Source organism: Schistocerca piceifrons, chromosome 3 (genome assembly GCF_021461385.2).
Source record: "Schistocerca piceifrons isolate TAMUIC-IGC-003096 chromosome 3, iqSchPice1.1, whole genome shotgun sequence".
NCBI classification, from domain to species: Eukaryota; Metazoa; Arthropoda; class Insecta; order Orthoptera; family Acrididae; genus Schistocerca; species Schistocerca piceifrons.
This window is the reverse complement of record NC_060140.1, coordinates 723347661-723374436: the sequence shown is the minus strand read 5'-3', so window position 1 is coordinate 723374436 and position 26776 is coordinate 723347661. Positions and strand designations below refer to the sequence as shown.

Here is a 26776-nt window from a genome sequence, read left to right as displayed (position 1 = left end):
TGTATCTCTATTTTTAGTGGCCGTTAATGACTAGCAGCAGCTGTAGGGCCGTTTGTCTCCCCTACTCTGTATGTGGATGACTTCTGCATTTCTTATTGCTCCTCGTTCTCTAGAACAGCACCTACAGGGAGCCATTCACAAGGTGCAGTCATGGGCTCTAGCCGACAGCTTGCAGTTTTTAGCCGCAAAGTGGTGTGTCATGCACTTCTGTCGGTGTTGTACCGTTCATCCGGAACCAGAACTTTACCTTAATGATGATCCACTCACTGTAGTAGAGACATACCAATTCTTAGGACTGGTTTTTGACACCTGATTGACTTGGGTACCTCACCTTCGTGAGCTTAAGTGGAAGTGCTGGCGACACCTCAATGCCTTTCACTGTGTGAGCAACACCAACTGGGGTGCAGATCGCTCTACGCTGCTGCAACTCTACAGAGTCTGTTCAATCCCGCCTTCACTATGGGAGTCTGGTTTATGGTTCGGTGGCGCCCTCAGTGCTACGTTTACTCAACCCAGTGCACCACTGTGGCATCTGCCTAGTGACAGGAGCTTTTAGAACAAGTCTGGTGACCAGTGTCCTGGTGGAAGTCAGAGTCCCTCGATTGCGGATCCGACGTGCACAACTGCTCGCCAGTTATGTTGCACACGTAGTTCGCCTAAGCGTCTGAATTACCGTCTCCTTTTCCGACCCGAGGCAGTTCATCTCCAGCATCGGCGGCCCAGGTCAGGGGTCACGATTGCGGTTTGCGTGCAATCCCTTCTCTCCAAACTGGAGTCCTTCCCTTTACCACCGCTACTTGAGGTCCACTCACGTACACCTCCATGGTGTACACCTTGGCTGAAGCTTCATCTGGACCTTTTGCATTGCCCTAAGGACTCTGTTAACCCTGCCGCTCTCCGCTGTCACTCCCTTTTGATTCTTAATGTGTTCCAGGGCTCTGAAGTTGTTTACACTGACGGCTTGATAGCTGATGGTAATGTTGGCTTCGCCTGTGTCCACAGAGACCATATTGAAGAGCATTCCTTGCCTGTTGGCTGCAGTGTATTCACTGCAGAGCTTGTGGCCGTATCTTGTGCATATCAGTACATCCGTTCCTCTTCTGGTGAGTCGTTTCTTCTCTGTTCTGACTCACTGATCAGCTTACAAGGTATCGACCTGTGCTACCCTCGCCATCCTTTGGTAGCAAACATCCAGGAGTCCGTCTCTGCCCTGGAACAGCCCAGTCGCTCAGTGGTGTTTGTGTGGATCCCAGGACACATTGGAATCCCAGGCAACGAACTTGCCGACTGTCTGGCCAAACAGGCTATGCGGAAATTGCTCCTGGAGGTATGGTAACTCTGAAACTGACCTGTGTTCTGTCTTATGCCGTAAGGTTTTTCAGCTTTGGGAGACAGAGTGGCATAACAGTATGCACAACAGACTGTGTGTCATTAAGGAGACTGCGAATGTGAGGAAGTCTTCCATGCAGGCTTCTTGCAGGGAATCAGTTGTCCTTTGTCAGTTCTGCATTGGCCATACATGGCTCACACATGGTTATCTCCTCTGTCGCGAGGGCCAACCTCAATGTCGCTGTGGCTCCCAAATGACAGTCATCCACCTCTTGCTGGACTGCTCACTTTTAGCCACTTTACGGTGGACTTTTAACTTTTGCAGCACCCTGCCTTCAGGGTTGGGCAACCTGCCTCACCAGCAGCTTTAGTTTTATTTTTTATTCATGAGGTTGGGTTTTATCATTTGATCTGAGTTTTAGCGCCTGTCTTTTGTCCCTCAGTGTCCTCCACCCCAAGACTTTTAGGATGAAGGTTTTAATGTGTTGCAGAGTGGTTGGCTTCTCCTTTTTTGTTCTCATGGTCAGCCAGCCATGGTAATCTGCTTTCTTGTTTTTAATCTCTTCTCCCTGTTTCTTGTGCCTCTCTGTGGTTTTCTTGTCCTGTTTTGTCCATTGTAGTGTTTGTTGTCGTTCTGTCATTCTTCTGGTTCTTCCTTTCTCCTGTTATTGTGCCGTACGTCGTCTTTGTTTTCTTCTTTCCTTTTACTCAGAACAATGGACCAATGACCTTATAGTTTGGTCCCCCTCCCCCCCCCCCCCCCCCTTTTAAACAAGCAAGCCAACCAACCAGTCAACATCAGTGGTCCTATAGAGGATACATAATAATATAATACATACTATATGTCATGGGAGTTGAGATGTGATTATAATTTTGCATGTTTTGTCTTTGATTGTCTAATAGTTGAATTTTATTTTTAAATCCTATAGATATTTTTCCCCATATGTTTATGGAGTTTTTCTATTATTTTTATATAGTTTTCAGCACATCCTCATATTGGTATGAATGAGACTAAGTATGCTGTATCTGCCGACTACTATCTAGAGACAAAAAAAAACAGGTTTTAGTCATATTTTTCCAAATCTGGTTGACAAAATAATGCTCCAATGAACAAATCAAATTTGAAATTAATGCTTATTGTCCTGTTCTATTCCAAAGGAATTTACCACCACAGTTAGTACATCATAGACAACCAGTCACCAACAGATTTTTCTTGCAAATGCATGAATTATTGAAGCCAGTACTCACACTTGTCAGTGAAATCATACCAATGATTTAGCCACTGCTTTTATTCATTTCATGCTGATGATGTGTCATTTTGGAAAATTTAAGTGTATGAGCTTATAGTTGGTATGTTAGTAACCGGTGATTTCATATTGTTGTTGAAAGACTACTTGACAGAAATCTGACTGACTGGAGAACTGGTCTCTGGTTCTAAGTTCTTGTGACAGTCTTGTCCTTCCAGTTTCCTAGCTTCATTTGCACTAATTATGGGACTGGAACTGAAAGTTTCACTGATTGTATTTCAATGTGTCCATTTTAATTGTTGCAGATTTAACTCCTGTCCTAGCAGATCTTCTGCAGTGAATTGCTCAGGACACGGTATTTGTATAGATGGAGTGTGTACATGTGATGCAAGCTATATGGGTGAGGCATGCCACATAGAAGTTTGCCCAGGAAATTGCGGGGACAATGGGGAGTGCAACATGGAGTCTCACCGTTGTGACTGTCACCGTGGCTTCAAGGGTAACAGACCATATTTAGTCCCCTTAACTGAGTACAAACTTGAAAATTTATATTGTACTGCGTAAACTTTGGATGTGTGTGTATGTGTTTACTACTTCCTAAAATTAAGATGCACTATATGTCACTTTCGTAACAGCAGAGGTGATAATTTTACTATCTGCTCAGATATAGTGCAAAATTAAAGTATCTGTGTTGATCCCTGGTTGTTCTCGTATCAGTAGACATACCAGCTGCTTGACACAGATACATTTGTAATTTTGTTTAGTTCCATAATTCTTGTTCACAAAGAGAGACATAGAAATTATTGTCATGAGGAGTGATCTGCTGTAACTTGATAAAGATAACTACAAATGGGGAATTGAAAATCACCATAGGGGCATCGCCACAAACAAGATAGAGATTTCTCTCTCTCTCTCTCTCTCTCTCTCTCTCTCTCTCTCTCTCTCTCTCTCTCTCTCTCTCACTCACACACACACACACACACACACACACACACACACACATATGTTCTAATCATCTTCAGCTACTGTACTTTTACCCATCTGATACTTATTCCAGCCACAGACTAACTATACAGGGATGCCTCAGCAATTTTCACACTGTCACTCTTTCTGGCAGGAGAGTTCCTTCCTTCCTTCCTTCCTTCCACTTTCCAGAGCCTCTTATGTAGTGTTTTTAGCAGTACACCAATTTTCAATGCTCTTTGTAGTACCACATTTCAAATGGTCCAAGTTTCTTCTATGTTAGTCCACATTCATTGTCTTGCAATTTATTAATTTAGAGTTTAAGTAGGTCTTCCATGCAAATTTTTGGTAGCAAGTAAACTCTTCTATCTGAAGAACATATGCTTTCATTGTGTTATCAGCTCACGAAGTGTGCCTTTTTTTCATCTTGTGTAGTTTAGTTTTCACTTCTTCTCTTGTTCTTTCACCACTATTTATGTTGCAATCCTAGTTCTACTTTCTGTTTCTCATAATAACTTTTGTCTATATTAATTATACTTGTAAAGTAAATCCTGTGGTATTTAACCTATTTGGTGTTGCTTCTGCTGAGGTCATGAACTGGAACAGAGTGCTTCCATGCTTGACTCTATATTAACTTCAGTATGAGGGCACTGCTGTGCTGAGACAGAGGGCATGTCTTCTTCAGTCTCTCCCATTCATTATTGCGGATTGCAGCAGGACTATGTTAATGCCTGTGGTATTAGTGTGCATTGCTGACTTTGGTGTGGCGCCACAATCTTTGGCTGATACCATAATATCCACATTTCATAAAAATGGTTAATCACTGCTAAATTGCGGAGTGTTGCCCAGTATCATAAATCTGAAACCATACTGTGACTATCTTATGTTACAGAACATTTGTGACATTCTTCAGAATACACATTGTGTGTCATTTCGTCACCTAGTCATGATATGTCATGTAGTACTGAATGTCAGAGGATGAATATGTCAGAAGATGCTGTGCATGAAGTCCATATCCCTTTAAAGATTGGCAGTGGTTGTTTTGAGGTACTGGCAAATGTTTAGATTATGGGGCCATAGAATCTTCATAAAAAAAAAAAAAATTGTGATGTGTGCTGTTACATGTCATCGTTTGTGATGTTCTGCTTCTCTGTAACGGTTGCAGGGTTGCAAATATTGTCTGTTCGGTAGAGAACTAAACGCTGTACACCTTCATGCACACCCTATATGTGAGAGAAACCTGAAAATTTCTTTGTCTAGCAGTGGATGACATTCTAATTCACAACACATCTTTTTTAAGGTAATTGTGTTTTTGGTTGGTGCACTTTAAATAAAGTTTTCTTCCATTGGACTGATTCCACCCTTGACGTGCAGGTTCTAGATCACCTGCAAAATACACATCTATAGCTGTCGTAATGTCATAATTGTACACACAAGATTTCCCAGTCAGAATTTTTGTAAGTGTGGGAATAAATGGATGGCAAAACATGCCAAATGTGGTGAATAGAGGGGATTTTCCCGCAATTGTAATTCAATATCCTTCAGTTTATTGGTGGCCAAAGTTCTTTTAATTATATTGATGAAAGATTATGTTTTTCTCCTTTCATATTCCAGGCATCTTCTCAATTACTTACTCATCTAGTTGTGGATCCAGTAGACTTGAATAGTATGCACTGTTATTGTTTTACCCTTAAGAAGGTAACCTTCTACCATCCTAGAAAACACAATTCCTCTGTCATGCAATATCAACTTCCTTATTGCTGAGCAAGGCTGCTTACACCAACCGCTGTGATTGCTGTTTTATTTATGATTTGGTGTTGGAACAGTGCCTCCTTCACTCTAGCATATCAATACACAAAACCAGTTGAATTCTTTTTCAAATGCTCCAATTATTGCCAAGAGATTTGTTTCGCAGCTGACATTTTATTATTATTATATGAGAAAAAAGATATACAGATGTGAGTTAGTAATACCTACCCACCACTTTTTACAGTTTACAAAAATAGAAATTTTTCTACAGAATAGGAGGAGTTGTCAAGGAGAAACTTTCTCAGCTTGTTTTCAAATTTTACTTTGCTGTATATCAGACGTTTTGTATCATTGGGTAAGTGATCAAAAACTTCAGTTGCAGCATTGTGTAGTCCGTTATGCGCTAAAGACAATCTTAATGTGAAGTAATGAATGTCATTTTTCCCTCTGGTATTTATATCATTGTCTCTTTTGAACTGTAGCAGTTTATTAACAGAAAACTATGTGAGGGAATAAATACTATGAAGCAGTAGTCACAATGCCCAACTCCGTAAACAGATGTCTACAAGATGATCATGGATGAGCACCACATATTATTCTTACAGCATGTTTTTGGGCAACCAAGACTTTTATTTATGTATTTGTTTATTTATTTATTTATTTATTTATTTTAAGAGGCATTACCTGAGAACATAATTCCATATGACATTATTGAATGAAAAAAGGTAAAATATATCAACTGATTGCTTTATCTCTTCCCAAAATTTTCAATGATTCTAAGAGCAAATGTGGCAGAACTAAGTTGTTTTTGCAGCTCCAAAATGTGCTTTTTTCCAATCTAAATTCTCATCTATACGGACATCTAAGAATTTTGAAGTTTTCAACCTATCCATTATTTCCACACCATGTGTTACACTTATCGTTGGTGTATTGCCTGTGCAGAACTGAATACGATGTGTCTTTTTAAAATTGAGGGGTGGGACCATTCACAGAAAACCAGATAATGATACTTAAGAACTATGTTTACCATTTCTTCTGTTTATCTGTGTATGCGTGGATTGATTACAGTAGTCATATGCAAAAAGAACTAATTCTGTTTGTTGTATATTAGGCGGAAGATCATTTACATATATGAGGAACAATAGTGGACCTAAGATTGGGCTTTGGGGAACCCCATATGTGATTTCTCGCCAGACAGAATTAAGTCCCCTCACACACACTGTAGCAGTACTCCAAAAGACAATTGACAAGAGTAATGTAGGCAGTATCTTTAGTAGATCTGTTGCATCTTCTAACTGTTCTGCCAGTAAAATGACATCTTGGTCCGTCCCTGGCTATATTGATTGAATTACTAAGTACAACCTTTAACTGTCAATCTTAAAATATCATATTGTGTGCATCCTTTATGATTCTGTTTGTGGATTTAATTTTGGGGTGTTCATCACAAGGATCATCTCAAAGAGGAGTGTGGCCTCATTAAAACTAGATGTACATTACTGCAATACATGTAACAACATAACAAAATTTAATTGATATAAATGCTGTTCATTCTCCAGCCCTTAAAATTTTTGCCTTGCATTTGTATGAGAGAGTGTATTGTAGTTGATCATGATTAAAGTAATTCATTGACCCTTTAAAAGTGATTTGTGTAAACAGTCTCTGTAACTAGATCTGTACTTAGGTGTATATGTCCCAGGACAATGGGAAATCTGTGAAAACCCAGGAATTTTCTCATCTGGGAGAAATTAGGGAAAGACCTGGGAATTTTTCCTAATTTTAATTTTCAGTTAAATTGTTGTAATGTTGATTGATTAGAACAGATAACTCGAACAAAGAATTTTAATTTAGCCCAATACTGAAGAATAATACTACAGCAGTAAAACACAAACAAGAGAATAAAAATAAAACTTTAGTTGCAAAGAAAATGTACAATTTATAACAACAGAACACAGTGCACACACAAGCATTTGCCAGCAGCAAAATGTGTCAAAGATTATGCAATACTTCGTAACAGTAATCTGCTTTCAATATGTCTTTCTCGTGGGCCTCGTTTTGATGAGTGTGTTGTCACATTGTTTCACATTTGTAGCATGTCACGGGAAAATACTGCGAATGATGGTTCGAGAAGCGTTACTTTCAAAGTAAATTTCCTTTTATGCAAGATGAATTATTTCTTAAATCATGGAGTATTAGTTTCATTCAAAACTTAACACTGAGGACCAGCCAGATAGAAAAATTTCAGTCAAAGAAGACAAGCCATTTATTGCCATTATTTAATATTTCACTAGCACATTTGTGTTCGGTATATCTTAAAGGGTAACAATTGCTAAAAGAGACCAAGTTTCAAGGCTAGATTTTCATATTTATTTTACTTCATATATTCAGCCATGTAACCCTCAAAATGTTCAGTATACAGCAGATAATTTATGGTTGTGCTTGTGAGAAATATTCGGCTGCTGCAATTTAAGCTATGTTCTTAAGATCCTGTCTAACCACTCCCTCAGAAAAAAACAGCAGAAAATTATTAATGGCCAATATTATATGTGAAAACTTAGCTTTCCTGTAGCTATGCTGTATGTTTATATTAATGTAAGCCATTAACTATTCCTGTTTGTTGTGTGTTTGAACTACCTAACAGTGACGTTGCTATTGGCTGACTACCTCATATGTCCTATGCTCTGAATGTCTGCTGTCATTGGTTGGTGAGATCTTGTGACGAGCTGTGATTGGGTGACAAAAGCACATCAGAATCGCAATTTCAGTGCATCAGAAGTTTCTGTGCTGTATTTGGTGGAATTCCTGTTTACACTTTCATAATGCGAAAATATGCACTGTAAATGTTGCCACACATCAAACATCATTTCGAAACACATTGTTTTTTTGCTGGATTTTGTTTCCTAAAGTTCTGGGAAGTTCTGTGCTAGTGTACGAAACCTTCAAAAATGGTTCAAATGACTCTGAGCACTATGCAACTTAACTTCTGAGGTCATCAGTCGCCTAGAACTTAGAACTAATTAAACCTAACTAACCTAAGGACATCACACACATCCATGCCCGAGACAGGATTCGAACCTGCGACCGTAGCGGTCGCTCGGCTCCAGACTGTAGCGCCTAGAACCGCTCGGCCACTCCGGCCGGCACGAAACCTCCACCATTCAAAGGAATGATAAGTTGTTCATCTGTGAGGGAAAGTGTATTTTCACTTAATACAGAAAACAATGTACTTGTACCAGGGTATAGTGTATTTTCATCTAACAAAAAGTATATTTTTAACTGGGAAGTCTGGGAAAAATCCAGTAATTTTTTTATTCTTTATTTTTCTTGTCTGCGTGTGGACACTGTTCAGTATTTGCGAAAGTTTGTGATGTTCTTGTACTTAATCCATTCTACAATAAGGCAAACATCAGTGTGGGACTAGGTGTTAAATATTGGTGTTTGATATTGATTCCATTAGACAGTGACTAGCTCGTGGGTAGTGTTATATGCAAGTCAGAGTTTAACACTCCATCATGAACTACTGCTTACAGCATGTGTCCTGTATATTTTTAAGACCATAACAGATCAAAAAAGTAGCTATGTGTGTTTAAAGCCTCATGAATCAGCATTACACCACTGTGTTGCAATTACTCCATTTACAAGGTATGGTGTTGTATTATAAAAATCTTCAACTTCAACTGTTAGCTCCAGTGTGACAAAACTTCATGTTCGTACACAACTCTATTGCAGTTTCAAGAGTCTTCAGATTCACTATTTTAGACTGACATTGCAGAGTAACCTGCTTTGACTTAATGTGTTTGGCATTGCACAACACTCCTCAACATCTCTCACCGTATTTGTGCGATTGATCACCTTTTTGTAGGCTATAAAATGGGTAGGTGGAAGGGGAAAGGATTGTTGTAGATAGTGCATGCTGGAGACGTGCAAAACTTTTCAGTTTTTTTACCTACATGGTGTGTAGCTTCCTGATAAGATGTATTATGTTTTCTTAAAGTTTATGATTGGCTTCTAGTAGGTTTTATGTTGAGTGTGGTCACACATTCAAGATCTGAAAGGTAGAAGAGTTGAAATAGAGATGGGAGCTTTTGGGTGTGACTGTTGGCAGATGCAGTGTCTTTGTTAAAGTGGAATTGAGTGATGGTTAAGGGTTAGAAATGGATTGCAGCCAGAATCACAACTTTCTAGGAGAGGCATTCATGAGCAGTGCCAAAGAATTTAAGTAGGGCTGAAGGAGAAATGTGTTGGACTGTAGTTTGCCCCTATAGTGAGGGTGCACTGGGGTATAGGGTTAAGGGACATGATGAGATTGTTGGTAATGAAAAAATGTGTGTGTGTGTGTGTGTGTGTGTGTGTGTGTGTGTGTATGAATAAATCAAAATAGTAGGCAAGGAAGGAAACATGATCTTCAAACAAAGTAAAAAGGCTGGCGAACAGAACAAGGTAATCATGAAATAAGAGATCATTAGGTAACAATGAACTGTTGCTCAAATAGGATTAAAGGTTAAGGACAAATTTGCTTCAACAGTAAAATAATGTTGTTACAAAGATTTTTTGATCACTAGACACAGTTATGATGCATCATTAAGGCATCACTTACAAAGAAACAGATGGCAGGCAAAAAAATGGTTTATAAACACATAGGCAAAATAGAAAGAATAATAGCCAGAACGGCAGTTACTGTCATAAAACAGAAAATTTAATCAGGAAAAATTTTAATGTTACCAAAAGAAAGAAAGGATGGCTTGAATTACCTTCAGGAGATGAAACACTAATTACTGCTGATATGAACTCTGTTAATACTGAATATAGTTGACCTTTCGAAAGTGATGCAAAAAGTCATCAGCCAAATATTTGGCAATAATTGCAGTGATGATTTGATAAAACAGGTTAATTATGGAGACAACAATAACCTCATGAAAATGTGTGAAAATTGTAACAGCTATTTCACAAATATTAGTTAGAGTTCCACACTTTAATTTATATATTAGTCATTCAGCAATGTAGGAAAAGACAGATTGCTACTTACCATAAAGAGGACACATCAAGTTGCAGACAGGCACAATCAAAAGACACTTACATAAAGCTTTCTGCCACGGCCTTCATCAGTAGAAGAGAGACACACACCCCCTTCACACCAACAAGCAAGCCCACCTGTTGCACACGCAACTGTTAACTCTAGCATCTCGAGCGGCATTGCGGCCGAAGATGCCGGAGTTGGCGGTCTTATGTGTGTGAATGGTGTGTGCCTCTTTTTACTGATGAAGGCTATGGGTGAAAGCTTTATGTAAGTCTCTTAATTGTGCCTGCCTGCAACTTGATGAGTCTTCTTTATGGTAAGTAGCGATCTGTCTTTTCCTAAATTATCAATGTTCCTACCTGGAGTTTCCATTGTTTGAATGGTCGTAATTCAGTCGCTCCCCAAAATATTTGGGAATGAAAATTGGTCCTCTACACTAAAAGGCAATAAGCACTTGTATTATGCTTTTCTTATTGTCAGCCAAGTCAGAATAAGTGGAGTACATAGTGTTTAACTGTGTGTTGAAATTCTTTGAGTGTCACTATTTACGAAGTCCATATCAATTCAGTTTCTGAAAGTATGTTCTTGTTGCTGCAGACCTTTGTATCCATGTTAATGTAATTCAAGAAAAGGTCTTACTACAGGAACAGTCCTGGTCCGTACAAATGCTTCTGATTTTCTCCATTGTGTATTATTTCAGCAAGAGCTGCTTCAGTATGGTACAAAAGGAATGTGTAATGAGTGAGTGGTTTGTGTCCTCTCTGTAACAGGACACGATGAATCATTTTTGCTCACAAAATTGATGGGATGCAATCTTAAGTACAAATTGTCAGATAATATGAATACAATTCTTCAGAGGAAGGCAAACTCTATTGACACATACTTAAACATGAAGTCATTGAAGGGAAAATTAGAGGAACGGTAGGACAAGGAAGAAGAAGAATTCAACTTTTGGATGACACGAAAGATGGAAAGAGATACAGCAGACTGAAGGAAGAAGCTGAAGACAGGGAAAATTGTCATCAGAAATTCTCCGTACAAAGACACAGACCTGCCACTAGGCAGAATACTACATAATAATAATGTGCTAAAATGTAGTTCACCCAATTTTGTTTTTAGCAAAATCTTCTCAGTACTATTCAGGTACCTTTACACTAGAATTTGAATGTATCCTGCTTTAAAATGAATATATAGTTGTACATAATAATCAATAACCTTTGCTGATATGTTTTCCAAACACGAACCAGTCATTATGGAATAACAACAACCTGGTTTAACTTTTAGCTAAGGATTAGAGCAGACACTCACATAATTAACATACTAAACTGGTCAGGTATCGTCTTGTACAAATTTAACGTGTCTATTATTAAGTTTACTATTTGTTGCTCACAAACAATATTCCCTTCTGACGATGATATGCACAAAAATACTTATCATACAAAAGTTTTTGAAACAATTTATTTCCCTTCATATTTCATAAAAAGTAATCTGTTTCATGCTCATACTTGTGCCACAACTCTTAACTCTATAGGCTATAATCATTTACTTCTGATAAATGTAGTATTCCACCAGTATAAATAAGTCACTCAAATAACGTTTATGTTTAATCTAATTTAATTCTATTCATTTGAGTTCATTAGGTTCCATGGGACTAAGTGAGCCAGAGTTATTTGGTCATTGAAAAGCTAACTACATAATTCACAGAGAAATGAAAAGAAAGCTTAGAACAGAAAAGAGACTAAAAATATGAGAGAAATAATTTTACAGTAGTACAATAAATAATATGTTACAATATGAGGCTCTAAATTACACCACTGAACTGGAATAAAAATAAAGGTGTCCCTAAAGGAAGCTTTTCAACTTATATTTGGAAATCTGGGCTAAGACTTTCCTTTAATATCAGTGGGTAGTAAGGTGCAAATTCCACCTGCAGAATAATGCACCCATTTTTGTAAAACAGTTAAATAAGTGTTGGGCAGTGTTAATCATTGTTCCATATAGTGCTCTTTTTGACTACAAAGTCCACATTATTAACTATAAATTCATGTGGAAGTATATGTGCAGCAAGTTACAATTACACACTTTGATGATGATTTGCACGTAGTTTGTGAACTGTCACTGCACACTGTACTGTAGTGATAATATTCTCTATGAATGGCAAGAGTTGCCCCAGAGGCAGTGTACATCAATAAACTAAATGTGAGACTTCCAAGGAAGCTTTACTGATTTGTAAAGTTAGACTTCCCTGAGTATTTTATGACCACGTGAAAATAAAATTTCGTTTCTAAAAGAGTTCCATTTAAAACTGCATGCATTTTTATTTGTTCAGTTTAAATATCAATTTGTTTTCAGTAAGCCATGACGTAAAGTTATCCACTACTATATTTATTACATTGAAAGTCTTTCACAATGATGCATGCCATCTTCAAATAGTTATTTTTAATCACCTCTCATGTTGAGAATGTTTCACAAAATAATTCATTACATATATAAAGTAAAAGTACTGTCAGTGCTCTAATCTTTTTTGTCTTGTTCTTTGGACATTCAGAACAAACATGCTACATTTGAACATCGAGTTTTAATTTGTTCTAGGTGATGACTGCAGTCAGTGGGAAGCAACAGGCTACTGGGAAGTAGTACAACCCAAAGATTTTGTCCCTGTGGGTTCTGCCTCGCATGGAGCAGTTGTTTGGAGAGATTCATTGTACATAATAGGTGGTGAATCATTTCATCGTGCTGAAATGATATATGTTTATGACTTCAATGGTGAGAATAATGTGTAATGTTAATAAAATATTTTTAAATGTTGATAGTTATGTAGAACTTCACAGGTGCATTGAACAAAAATAATTCAGTTTTATATTCCATCAAACTGCACAAGCTTACTGCACTCACTCAGCTATTGTTACTGTGTTTTATTTTGTCACATAATAACTAGTTCCTAGCAGACACTCGATAGTGTTAAATATTTTAAAATTTAACAGCACATTTCATCATTGGCAGATGCAGTGTGTACATAATTAGAAAATGATGTACAGTAATTGGAAACACTTTTAATGCAAAAGGCTAGATAATTTCCATTATCATTTTTATTTTTTGGCTTTTTTTCTATCTTTTTGTACCCACCTGTCCAGATGTGCCACTCTAACCAATATTATTTTGACTAATGATTAATTAATCTTTGCAGGCTGAATTTACTAACTGGATGTACCACTGTGCAAGTCAGAGTGACTCCCTCCTGTGTGAACATTGATATTGGTTACTAAATTGGTCATGATTGTTAATGAAGGACTGACAGCTTCTGATTTGGTTTTGGTCCATAGATTATATCTTTATTGTCTGAGCCTAAAGTGAATTGAAAATTCCTGATTCTCTGGAACATCTCAATTCTTTCCCTACCACAGCATTGCTCACCTTCGCATTCAAGATCACATTAAGCTCAGTAACAGACATCAGTATCTTAGGGAGTCACCAGTCCTTTCATGTTTAACACAATTTCTCTTGAAGCCTCAGGTTTCACGGGACTTTGATTATATTCTCATACTGACTGAAGTAATGTTCACATAGTAGACCTAAATTTGAGTTCCAAAGACAAAATTGCCTGTGTTTGTGTTGGAAGTTCATCGTAATATTTAATAAATCATATTTTGACTAGTAGTGTAACGTTCTTTGCTTCAGTTATTTTTGTTTATTCTTCTGAAGACTGCATATCTTATTGTTGATTTGAAAGTGAGCAAAAATTGAGTATTTCAGTAAATAAAAGGAGAAGTAGATTTTGTTCCTTCCATAATTACTTATCATTGAATGAATGAAAGTTTTCAAAGGCCATTTCTATTCTTCCTTTTGTGAAATAGTGTTAAATACACAGAAACTTTATTACTGTATTTAAAAGTGCATGTGGACCAATGATCAAAAATGGAATCATGCCTGCCTGTACATTAAATTGAACTGGTATTTTTTTTCCTAAGTACATTTCATTTGTTGTTTCAAAATCTATCTTCAACCTTGTTACTAGCTGCAAATGTGTGCTGTACTGGTGACAAGATGTAAACTACATGCAGTGAGGCAATGTTTTGTCCGACTAGCCAGCAGTCTTAAGAAATTTCATTCAAGGCTACATTTTATCTAGTAAATGTGCATTTATGAAAAAGAAAAGGTTTCCAAATAATTATATTTTTAAATAAAAGTAGACATACATCTTACTAATATTCCTTAATCTGTGTCTCCAATTTCATTCACTGTTGGGTGTTGAGCAATATTGCACATGGCTTTCTTTTCTTATTGATCCTTTTAGATGATAACTTTAAAGTTGCAGGTGGGACTCCAACAGTATTTTTTTTTCTTTCCATGTATCACTACATCTCTCTACGTGGCTATGATACCAGTATAGTGATACACTTTTGTGTATTAAGTGAGTTAGGGTGTAGTTTTATGATAAAATAAGAGAAAGCTACTACCCAAACTTTTGTATCTCCAGAGGCAGCAGTATTATTACACAAGAACTGTGAGATAGACAATCACTCAAGAAGTCATTATAAAGCAAACACCACAAAAACAAGTACAGTTTAGACAGCTGTGGCACACTTTGAAAAACTGTGAATTTTTTTCAGACTGCTGGTAGTCACAAAATTATGCAGTCCATGGCATTGCAGTGTCGTAGAATCACAGAAGATAAACATGAAAAATTAACCTAATTCTTCAGATGATGATTGTAGTGAGATTTTACTAACAATTCTGTGATTACCTACTAGAAATGGTGTTGAATCGTAGAGTTTCAGACGTAAAAAACTTTGTAACACATGGAAACTATGCATAGTACACATTGTACGGAAAAAACATGCAGTTAGGTAGCAACATTATTAGGATGGCTAATTAACAACTTTAAAGTTGTGTTCCTTTTTTACTATACCCATTACACTACAAAAATTACTGTAACATACTGAGAAAAGTTGCCAGAAAATCAAGAAATATGTATGTTAGGGATGAAATTAACAGCTCCAGCAATTAAATCAAATCAGTATGGAATCTTGTTAGAAGAGAGACAGGAAAAGAAACCACTGGGTTAGGTAGTGTTACTATTAAAGAGAATGAGACCATTTTAACCAACAATATACAAGTAGCTAACAACCATTTTTTAAGGGGGACCACACCCTGCCTATCTAACCCATGTTAATTGAGGCAAGTATTTGACCCGTTTCTGAAAAAACTATTTGACGCAGGACCTTAATATTTTTACTGTATACTACGTGATGCTAATAGTCAACTGTACTAAAATCTACTTTATCCATTTTATAGTTTTTAAGAAATACTTTTTCTAATTTTTTAACAAAAAATATTAAGTTTTTTCTGCGGAAAGTATTTTTTGTCAACTTCCTAATGGAGGAATATTAATGAATGTAGTACCAGAGGTGGCTTTTTATGTTATGCAGAGTCTCTGAAAATTTCATTCATTTATCTAGAATGGGGCATATGTACTGAAAATTTTAGTTTGTGGGAAATTGTTACTTACAGTTAATTAAAACAGTCCTGCTGAATATGATGGCCCTTCTTTGGCCTCTAGCAGATATTCCAGCTTCTTTTTCACCTATCTGGATGTTTGTCTTGCTTTCTTGGCCATATTAGATGCAAACCTGTCTGCATCGGCTATCCTCATTTTATTGCAATGTTGCAGCCCAGTGATCATATTTTCACCAGGATTAATTCCCAGCTTTTTCAGTACCCAACACTTTCCAATATTTGCGCAATTGAATTTAATAACAGCATCATGAACGCCTAGTTTCATTGTATTCATGCCTACAAATACAGTTTTAGGAAGGCGCTTCCAAATTATGCTGTTGAAACATTCATTTAGGTTCTGTGTCTGCCCATGCATACATTTCCTTAGAAGGTTAGGATGAGACAAGTCTCTGAAAATAGATTTAATTGCTGTAATATCAGCAGCAGGAAGAGAATGCTGGTGAGAATAAGATTCTCCAGTTGCCTGAGCCCTATTGTATTTGCACCACGAATTTTCTCCTGATGGACACAATCCATGACATGGTTTATCATCAGTAGAGGACTTATGGAAGAATATGGCCCAAACATCTCTCTTCATTGTCTCCAGATTTTCTTTATTTCTCCTAATTGCCTGCCCATAGTATACCTGCACGTTTTCTATTTCTGTTTTAGTTTACTGACCCTGTCCGCTCAACAGTTTTCCATCTTCTAATTTTTTTGGCTCATACCAACAGTTAGTTCTCTCAGCCTTGTTCCCAAACCTTTTTGAACATGGCCTCCACATTCTATTTTGCTAGTAATGGTGTCTCCATATGGCTTTGAGTTCACCACATTGTTGTACGCCTTACTGTCACCATCGCTGAAATATTTGGTGTACCATACGCCTCTTTTTTTCTACGTAGTGATGAAATATTTGTTGTACTCCATGAACTTCCATACCACCACTTGTTCCTCTAAAATTAGCCACACAGTTGTGTTCTTTATGTTCATTGACTTTACAACATTTGCAATATTTAGACGTTATCTCCACATCTAACACTTCACCGGTGTCTACACTTGTGGCAGTCACTACTCCATTCAGAGAAGCATGTCCTCATTTACGCCAACTTCCATCAAGTGCAACTGCAATATCCGAACATCCATAATTTTCTTCCACTGCTTCCCTAGCAGCCAGTTTCGTGCTTTCCTCACTGACCTCACATACCGCTTTCTCTAATATTGCAGTCAGTTTTTCAAATTTATTTGGTGGTTGATGTAAGTTCATCACTGAACAAATGTTCTCCCTGCAGCCATGCCCTTGCCAACGGATCGTAAGGCATAAACTAATCTAATATTGATTTCATAAGGGCCGCTTGCATCCGGTTTTGAAGAACTCGTAAATGAAATCACAGCTGAGCCTTTAGTGCAAATTATGTTAGATTATAAAGATATAACAGTTTTGATTACACGAGTATTTAAGCATCCATTCGCTCCACTGCACATTTTAACTTCGTTGCAAAGTAGAAAATCCAGGTCTCCTGCTCCCCATAACTAACACTGACAAATACACCAGCACAGGTACTGCATGCCTGGTGGTACTCTGCCTTGTATTAGTAAATTGTTGGGAGGGGAGAGGGTAGGTGAAGATGACAGGAATGAGGAGAGGGAACTATGTTTTCAGCTTTGGGGAAGAAAAGGAACAAGAAACATAACATTTCATGTAATTTTTCATTGTTTAGTTGTCTTGTTCTCTATTCTGCGTGCTTCTACAAACATTCGCCATACTGTTTGAAGTAGAATACCACATAACTTTGGTGTTGCAGCCTGCAGTATTGACAAGATTCTGTTCCTTCTGGTATTATCTTTGTCACTGCTTGGATATGACTTTTGTTGTTTGGCTGCATGTGTCTCATAACTTAGTCATCGTGACTTGCAAACAAGAACAACAGCAGCAGCAAGAAAATTGCAGCTATTTGCAAAGAAACAGCACTTCTATACAGTGAATGCATAAGTGAATAATCGGTAACAGCAAGTGTTGCCACACAAACTTTGTCAATGGTAGGTGTCTGTCAGGTTTTCGTTGCTTCTTATGATGCAACATGTATGGCAACAGTATGTGCTTAGTCACAGACTAAGTTGGATGGGCCGAAGGCTTTTCATTGACAGTTACAAACAAAGGGAACATGAGTTGTGGCAGAACTGAGATCCTACTATCAGTTGCCAGTTCCACTGCCCCCCCCCCCCCCCCCCCCCTCTCCGGTACATAACTGGAATTATGACTGATGGCTGTAGCGTTTAGGTTCGTTCTCTGCACCTGACTTCACATTGTCTGAAAGCCAGTGAGTGTTCAGTAGTGTTCTAAGCACTCTGCTGTGAACATCGTAGCCAGTGCAAGCATTTAACAGGATTGCAGCAAGTTATTTCTTGAATTTTTTATTGCTTATGTTGCGTGTGTTCATGGCTGATGATGGTGGTGGTAAGTGGCAGATTCTGCAGAAGCGAATGAGAGACATAAATTGCGGGATACGTGCTTTCTTTAAGCACAAAGCCCCTCCATGCACATATTGCGACTATTTCTTGGAGCCAGCAGTGCTGCAATCCCCATTCTTGCCTCAACCTGCATGGAACACTATTATTTGTGAAGCGGACTTCAGGGGCAATGACTTTCCCAGTCTGTAAAGAGAGAAGGAGAGGGGAAAAACATAGCTGTTGCTGAGGTGTAGTATAAGCATTTGCCCGAAATGGAATTATATTTTGTACGAAGTTAATTAAGTAACTTTTTGACTGATCTTAACATAATTAGATTTGCCCTGGAACAACTACTTTAAAGTTGCATGGTGTTCATAATTTGTTGATTGCCAGTATGTGATGTTCATTGAAACTGTTACCAATGGTACTGAGAACATTACTAAAGTACTCCAGGTTCTTGTTTAGAAGCTAGTGTTTGTGCAAACTGTACTGCAAACCATGATCTTATAAATTCTTGAACAAGAGGTTCAAATTTTCCAAATGAAACTGTTGTATTGAGCACATTGTGATAATGTCATCCAGGTAATTAAACAGTGGAATGTTTACGTTCGAATATCAACAATTTTGAAAAGGGTAGATTGCTACTCACTGTAAAGATGACATGTTGTGTTGCAGACATGTACAACAAAAAGACTGTTACACACTAAACTTTCAGCCAAAGCTTTCTTCAGAAAAGTATAAAACACACACACATTCACCCAAGCAAGCAGGTCTCACACACGCATCCACTATCTCTGGCTGCTCCAGCCAGAATGCAACTAAAACATGTTGAACAGGAGTAAAATCCGGAGTGAGGTGGGCAAGGGGAAAGGATCGCAGGTTACTGTTAGGGAAAGAGGAATCAATGCTGCCTGGTGCAGCATATGGTGACCACAGGTGAGAGGACAAGGCTACCAGACACAGCGTCAGGAGTTGAGGGGGTGGGGGGAGAGTTGAAAAAGGGGAGAGGAAAGGAGAGGAGCAGAGAACGGAGAAAGACCGGTGAGTACACTGGCAGAGAGCAGCCCACAATGAAGATGATGGGACGTGAATTGGGAGGAAATGATGGGATGGGATGGGGAGGGGTTGGAAACAGTTGGGTGTGGGGAGAATATGTTACCATACTAATTTGCACATCTACCATAAATCATTCATCATGTGCTGAAGAATAGCAAGGTGAACTGAAGAATAGCCAGGTGCTAACCACATCAAACCATCAAAGTGCAATCACTCACATTGTTAATGGACAAAAGGAGAATTAATAACCATGAGCTGTCTAAAGATATTCATTGATAGGTGTCCAGTAGATGTTGTAAAAATACTTGGTGTACACATGTTTCAGTAATAGCTCTTCTGACCATGGAGTAGAATAGGTGTTATCAAATGCTTACACATTAGTTATCACATGGAAATTATTGCACCGACTTTCAGTTACTCTTGTCAACATCACAGTCTGTTGCAAACAGAACCAGTTTATTCTTAACGGCATCTCTCAATTCAATGAGGAGCAGACAGGCACGACAAAATTTTGTCACTGACTTTGGTTTCATTGTGGTGTGCACATTCTGATTCAAAGAGGGGTTTGTTTGACACTAGTTGTCAAACACTTAAAAGACCTGCTCCAGCTTGTAATTGGAATTGTGGTATCGGAACTTCATATGAGTAAACTTTGTTACTACAAAACAATAAAAATAACAAAAGAATAAGGCCATAAACTGTGAATCGATCCAGTCTGTGTAGTAGACAATGAAAATGGCATAATATTAATTGTGATAATTTCAAAATGCAATACCGAACCACAGTATTAGAATATTTGTGGGAGGTTACTCTTCCTCTGATTTTCTGCGTAAATTTGCTTTAAATTTGTTGTGCTTTGAACGACATCTATTTGGAAGCAACAGTACACAAAGAAACTTAAGTGACACTAAAAAACGTGAGAAGGCAGCACAGACTTCCGGATATATGATAAACTTTTTTTGTTACATCAATGGAATGAAATAATCATATGACATTATTTGGGAGACTCCATTTGGGGTTTTTGGCTGCCAGGTGCAAGTCCTTTTATTTGACACCACTTGTTGACTTGCATGTCAGTGACTAAGACACTTGTACTGTCCTTGAGAATAAAGATTTCCTTACAGATTAGTACTTTAACTCTCTTGTTTAATGTTTGTTATTGTAACTCAGAAATACAGATTTCTTCTTCCTAAACATATTTCTTGCTCTCAAAATTAACTCCAAACTTAAGTAGATATGCAGTTGACAATTCTGGTGTATAAAATATAAGGATAGCAACACCACTTGAGAAAAAAAGAGTAAAAATATCACACGTAAAGGACACTAAATTACACTTATACTTTCATCTCATTATCTCAAATAAAAATTTAACTGGACCTCAAATAAAACGTCTCCGCCAAGTTACATTAAATAATTCCTAATACACAGAACATGTAACTTCATTAAACAGTCACATAACTAATTATGCAGAAAAGCATCATGTAGCTCTCAAATCCTTAAGCAATACTTAATTTTTTGCAATACACTACACTTATACAGTGTTAATGAGTTATGAAATAACATGGGTTAGCATTGGGAGCAATCATGAGAGAGATGGTGTTTCTTCTTGTGCTTAGATACCTAATTTCTTACAGGCAGAGGCCACAATGTTGGGATCACAGATTTACTACAAAATTCGGACACCTTTTGTAGTCTATTACAACAACATAACATGCAAGTAATAAGGTGCACTACTCTGGCAATTCTGAGAGAATCGCAAGAGAAGTTTTACAATTTCTATTATGTAAGAGGTATATGCCAGCTGCTTAGCGTTTGAGCTAGATAAGATGAATGTGTATGATGTGATGGTTCAACTCCTGCTCCTACTTAATTTTTAATCTGTATTTCTTTTCTACACTGGTCATATTATTTAATTTATATGACATTTTAGTGGTAATATAATTTTAAAAAACCATGTGTATTTGCATGAAGTTTTAGTGAATTTCATGTTATTTGATTACTTACTATTTTTAATTAAATTTGATTACTAGAACAAATATTTTCTAACTATTAACAAGTAACTGAAGAGACACGTAGAATTTTCCTGAAAATGTATGCCTATCATGTTTTTCGAAATCCCGTATACATGCAATCTGGTAAGGTACCCAGAACTGCTTTGCAACTCAATACTTTGAGCTACAGACACAGAGGCAGGCCCCATTTGGCAGTTAACCTGTGAAGCAGTCAGAAGTTGCTAATGTAGCAAGAATGAATAGTGTAGGTGCAAATTTTTTGAATATCACAGAATTAACCCTTGTAGTACAAAAATAAAGGTTTGAGCAGGAGTCAAACCATCGCCTCAGACACTTAAGTCTTACGAAGCGCGAAAGCTAACCACTTAACCACCGAGAACTCTAATGTCCAACACCTACGCACAGATACATAACTGACATAACAGACGCGTAAAACTTTCCTTGCGATTTTCTCGGAATTGCCAGACTAATGCACCTTACTGCTTGCGTATTATGTTGTTTTTATGGTGTACTAAAGGTGTACAAAGTTTGAAGTAAATCTGTGATCCCAACATCGCGGCTTCCCCTTGTTAGATGACTTTTAGATTTTTTAAATAAGAGAAATGTAGATACATAGATACATCTCTGTCTAAATGCCACAGCGCAGTTGGCCCATCATGCACACACAGTTTTGAACGCAGTCATTCCCACACACCATCTGTGTCTCAACATCACAAACAACTGAAGTCACCATTGGGTTTAATTCATAGCAGTCAAATGACACGGATACTGGCATTGTACCTCGTGTAATTCATGAAATGCAAGAGAGACAAATTGGAATCAGTACTTTACTCCTGACATTTAACTTGAAATTACATGTATAAAATTTATAAGCTGCATTATTATTGGTCAAATGTTTGAATGTAATGAAAACATGACTCACTCTGTCTACTGAAGAATCAGAAATGGCTAAATACCAGTTTTTCAAGCAAGGGTTTAATTGAACAAAAAGTTCTCGGGTTTCCAGACACATAAAGTGATTAAAATTACTCAGGCTTTCAGCCAAGCACTTCATGGCCATTGTCACATGGTAGGACTGCCAATGGGCTGCTGGTATGCCACTTCTATACACTAGCTGCTGGCTGTGACATCACTTGCACTCACAGCATCACCATATACAGGCTTATGCTGACTCGGCATTCAATGTACCCACTTCAACTGCGTGATAGTTGGATCCCATGCCACGCTGAGCTGATGTCAGATGCTGATAACCTGTCCCATGAGCTGAGTCACCTAATTGAGGTCTTCACTAATGGCTGTAATGCCCATCAAATAAATGAATGATTTCATGCAAGACTCACAACAAGACCACTGATGAAGAGCAGAAAATAAACTTCCTTTCTTACCATTCTGTGGTTCCGTGTCAGGCAAGATAAACCGCTTGCTGAAACGATAAAAGATGAAATCAATCTTCAGGTCTCCAACAAAAATCCATCAATTACTGGGACCAGTTAAACATGCAGCAGATCTCAGAACACCTGGGGTCTACAAGGTACCTTGTGAATGTGACCAGCCTTACTTCGGACAAACAGTACATGCTGTGGAGCAACACAGGAAGGAGCATGAGAGATTTTATTGCCTACACTGCTCCAAGAAATTTGCTTTAGCTGAGTGTGCTGTAGAAAATGGACATTGGTTGAAATTTCGCAAGACATCCATCATGGCTTGCATAAATGGCTTAAAGAAGCCATTGAAATAAAAATCACAAATAACATCTTAAACAGAGACAGTGGCCTGCAGCTCAGCACAGCATGGGATCCAGTGGTTGTGCAGTTGAAGCGGCTGCATCGAACGCCGAGTCAACATATGCCGATGTACAGCAATGCTGCAGGCACCAGTGACACCACAGCTGGCAGCTAATGTATCTAAGAGGCCTACCAGAAGCCCACCGGCAGCCATGCCACTTGACAATGACCAAGGAGTGATTGGCCAAAAGCTCATGCAATTTCAATCACTTGATGTGCCTGGAAACCAAGAACTTTTTATTCAATTTTACCACTGTGAGACTCTGCATTCTTACAAGAGTTTAATTGCTTGAACTTTCTCAAGCTAATTAAGAAAAATTTAATTACTTATTTTAGGGAAACTTTTTGTTCAATTTTTGATCACAGCACACAGTGTGGGAAATGGACAAATGATATATCAAATAGACCAGTGTGAGGTGTAATTTTGCAAAGGTTTTAATTGCTTGAAAGAAATGTGAGTAATTGAGAAAAACTTAATTGTGATTTGAGGGGAAAATCGAAATATTTCATGAACAGTTGCTGCAACTTATGTAAACAAAGTGTCAGACAGTTCACCTCTTCGAGGCCAAGCCATTTTGCACTTAAAAAGTTGCATTCGTGTGATATTTAATTGTCAAAATGACACTCTTCGAATCAAGTACTAAATTTGAGACATTTTGAGAACAGAAGACATCAGGAAAGCCATTTTCTAAACGTTTCTCTGATAAGGCCTCAGTGTTATTGTAGCTCTATAGATGAGTATTGTTTCTCTGGCAGCCATTAGCTCTTCAGTTTATTTTATTTTACATATCCAGGACTTAGATATACTAACTAATTAATATGCAACATGATAAATAAAAGCACAGTACAGAAATACAAGATACTGAAAGTAATAACATAATACATGAAGACACGTGTTTTTCTATTAAATGGACTGCAGGGTGATGGCCTTATCACTTGCGGCTTAAAGATCTTCTGCAGTGCAAGGATCAGGCAGGTTTCTACAAACCAGGAGATATTGTGTGCCCTGTAGGTCGCCACCCTCACAGAATTTCTTCTCAGTGGTGTAACCCTATTTCTTGAGGTTTACCTTGCATCTTGACACTCCTGTCCTCAGTTGGTTTAGAGCCTTCCAGGTTGCATATGGCAAATGAAAGTCCATAGCAGGTTCCTGTTCGATGTTCGTCCTTTCCCTTTTGGTTAATGAATCTTGCCATAGCTCTGTTCAGTGAGTTCCAGGTGCTGACGGAATTACTGATGTCGTGTGCATGAAGCTCCTTCTTGACCTAAGCCTAGGTCTTTGTGCTTCTTGTGCGAACAGGGGTTGCCTGGGGTCAGTTTCCTGCTTATTTTTCTCAGTTTCTGTGATTGTTGTTCTGTGGATGTCAGGTGGCGCTATACCCATAACTTGATAGATTTTGGTGACAGGAGTTGGTCGCAGGCAACTAGTCACACTGTCCAGTCTCATTTAATGCCAGGTCCACCAGTTTAGCATGTGTGGAGCTGTGCCAAACTGGTGCTGCATATTCTGCTGCAGAGAAACATAGTGCCAAGGTGGATGTACTGAGCACATTGGCCAGTAAGTTTACATATGACATTGTTCCAAGCAGATACTTTCAGCCTTGTTTCTTGGCAAAGATCTTTGAGTGTGAGACTACAGTCCAACTTTACTCCCAAGTTCTTTGGAGTATCGTAGTGGCATATTTGTTGTCGTCTCCATGTAATACTTAACTCATCCTGGCTTCCCATTTTCTCAGATTAAAGTCATAGGATTGCGTCTTTCTGGGATTTGGCTTCAGGTGGTTATCATCATCATACTTGCTGGGATCATTCAGGGCTACTGTCAGCTTCGTTTCCATTTCCTCAAAGGTTTTGCCATGAGCTGCAGCTGTGTCATCAGCATAAATAATGAGGGTTGATTGGTACAGCAAGGGTGCCAATACATTACCTTGAGGGAGACCATTCTTCAAGGTCCTCCATCATCCCTTCCTGTTTTGCAGAGTGACAAAGAACTGTTCTGAAACCTGGCAAACCCAGCAACAAGGCAGAAAACTATCGCCCCATTTCCCTACTCAGCTGCTGCTACAAGCTTTTTGAAAGGCTAATATATAACAGAATAAGTAGCTCTATCTTAGAAAACGTTCCAGTTGATCAGGCAGGCTTCAGACCAGGGCGTAGCTGCTGCGACCAAGTATTGTCTCTCACATCCTTCATAGAGTCAGGATACCAAATGAAGCAGAAAACATCTGTGGCATTTGTTGATCTAACTGCCGCCTTCGACACTGTGTGGAGGGAAGGCCTTATCTACAAATTTCTCTGCATCATACCCTGCAGAACAATGGCTCGACTGATTAACAGCATGCTAAGTGATCGGATGTTCCAGGTAATCGCTGGAAGCAACATAAGTAAGGAGAGGAAGCTGAACAACGGATTGCCTCGAGGATCAGTTCTCTCACCCTTACTGTTCAACTTATATCTATCTGATCTACCTGACACTTCGTCCAGAAAACACTGCTATGCCGCTGACCTGGCTCTAGCCGTCAAACACCAGGAAATGAAGACAACTCAAGAGATTTTAGCCAATGACCTGTCTGCATTAGACAATTACTTCAAAATCTGGAGACTCCGACCCAGTGTGAGTAAAACAGAAGTGTGTTGCTTCCATCTAAATAACCAATTGGCGAACGTAAAACTGGAAGTAAGTTTCAGAGGCAGAATTCTTCGTCACAATTGGAACCCAAAATATCTTGGTGTCATCCTGGATTGTACACTATGCTTCAAACAACACCTTAACTTAGCTCAAAAGCTGAGGACTCGAAACAACATCCTCCATAAGCTATGCGGAACTACCTGGGGATCTTCAGCAACCACCCTGCAAACTTCAGCTCTGGGCTTGGTATACTCAAGTGCTGAGTATTGTGCACCTGTTTGGATGAATAGTCATCATACAAGGCTTGTTGATACCCAGCTGAATACGACAATGCGCATAATATCTGGCGCAATCAGATCTACTCCAGTTTATTGGCTTCCACTGTTAACCGGTATAATGTCTCCTGATCTACGCAGGTGAACTGCCCTTATGAGAGAATTCCACAAGATCTTCAGGAATTCTAACCTACCCGTGCATAGCGACCTGCCACTTTTAAATTGCAGGAGACTGAAATCACGTCATCCAACTCTGTGCGATGCTGCTGACATGGTTGCTAAGAATTTCAAACCTCTTGAAGAATGGAAAGGTCGGTGGGAAGCAGTGACAGATGTGCACCTGCATAACATCTTCTCAGGTGCTAAACTTCCAAGTGGATTAGACTTACCACGCAAGACCTGGTCTACTCTCAACAGAATCCGTACCAGCCATGGGCAATGCAGGGATGCTCTCTTTAAGTGGAAGAAGCTGCCTGATCCAGCTTGTGACTGCGGGGCTCCATACCAGACTGTTCACCACATTGTCAGTGAATGCAGGATTCGAGCCTATCACGGGCAAAAGAGGACTTCCTGCTAGCAACTCCAGATGCAGTGCGCTGGATTGAAGGACTGGATATTCAGTTGTAAAGACAAACTTAAGTTTCTTGTGTGTCAATATGTACATATGTATATGTAATTTCATGATATGTCTGTATTAGCCATACGCTAAATAAATAAAGAGTGACAAAAAAGCCTCCTGTTTTGCAGCAAACAGTGGATGATGGATGTTAATTG

At 38.5% G+C, this 26776-nt stretch overlaps 1 protein-coding gene across 1 annotated transcript in view; it reads left to right on the top strand.

Annotated features, from left to right (window-relative positions):
• The window catches only part of LOC124787690 (putative protein tag-53), a 295671-nt gene that overhangs the window by 30062 nt on the left and 238833 nt on the right, over positions 1–26776 (top strand). Inside the window, exons 4-5 of the mRNA XM_047254518.1 lie at positions 2882–3075; positions 12895–13068. Coding sequence (XP_047110474.1) covers positions 2882–3075; positions 12895–13068 — 368 coding nt within the window. The remainder of the gene's footprint in view (positions 1–2881; positions 3076–12894; positions 13069–26776) is intronic.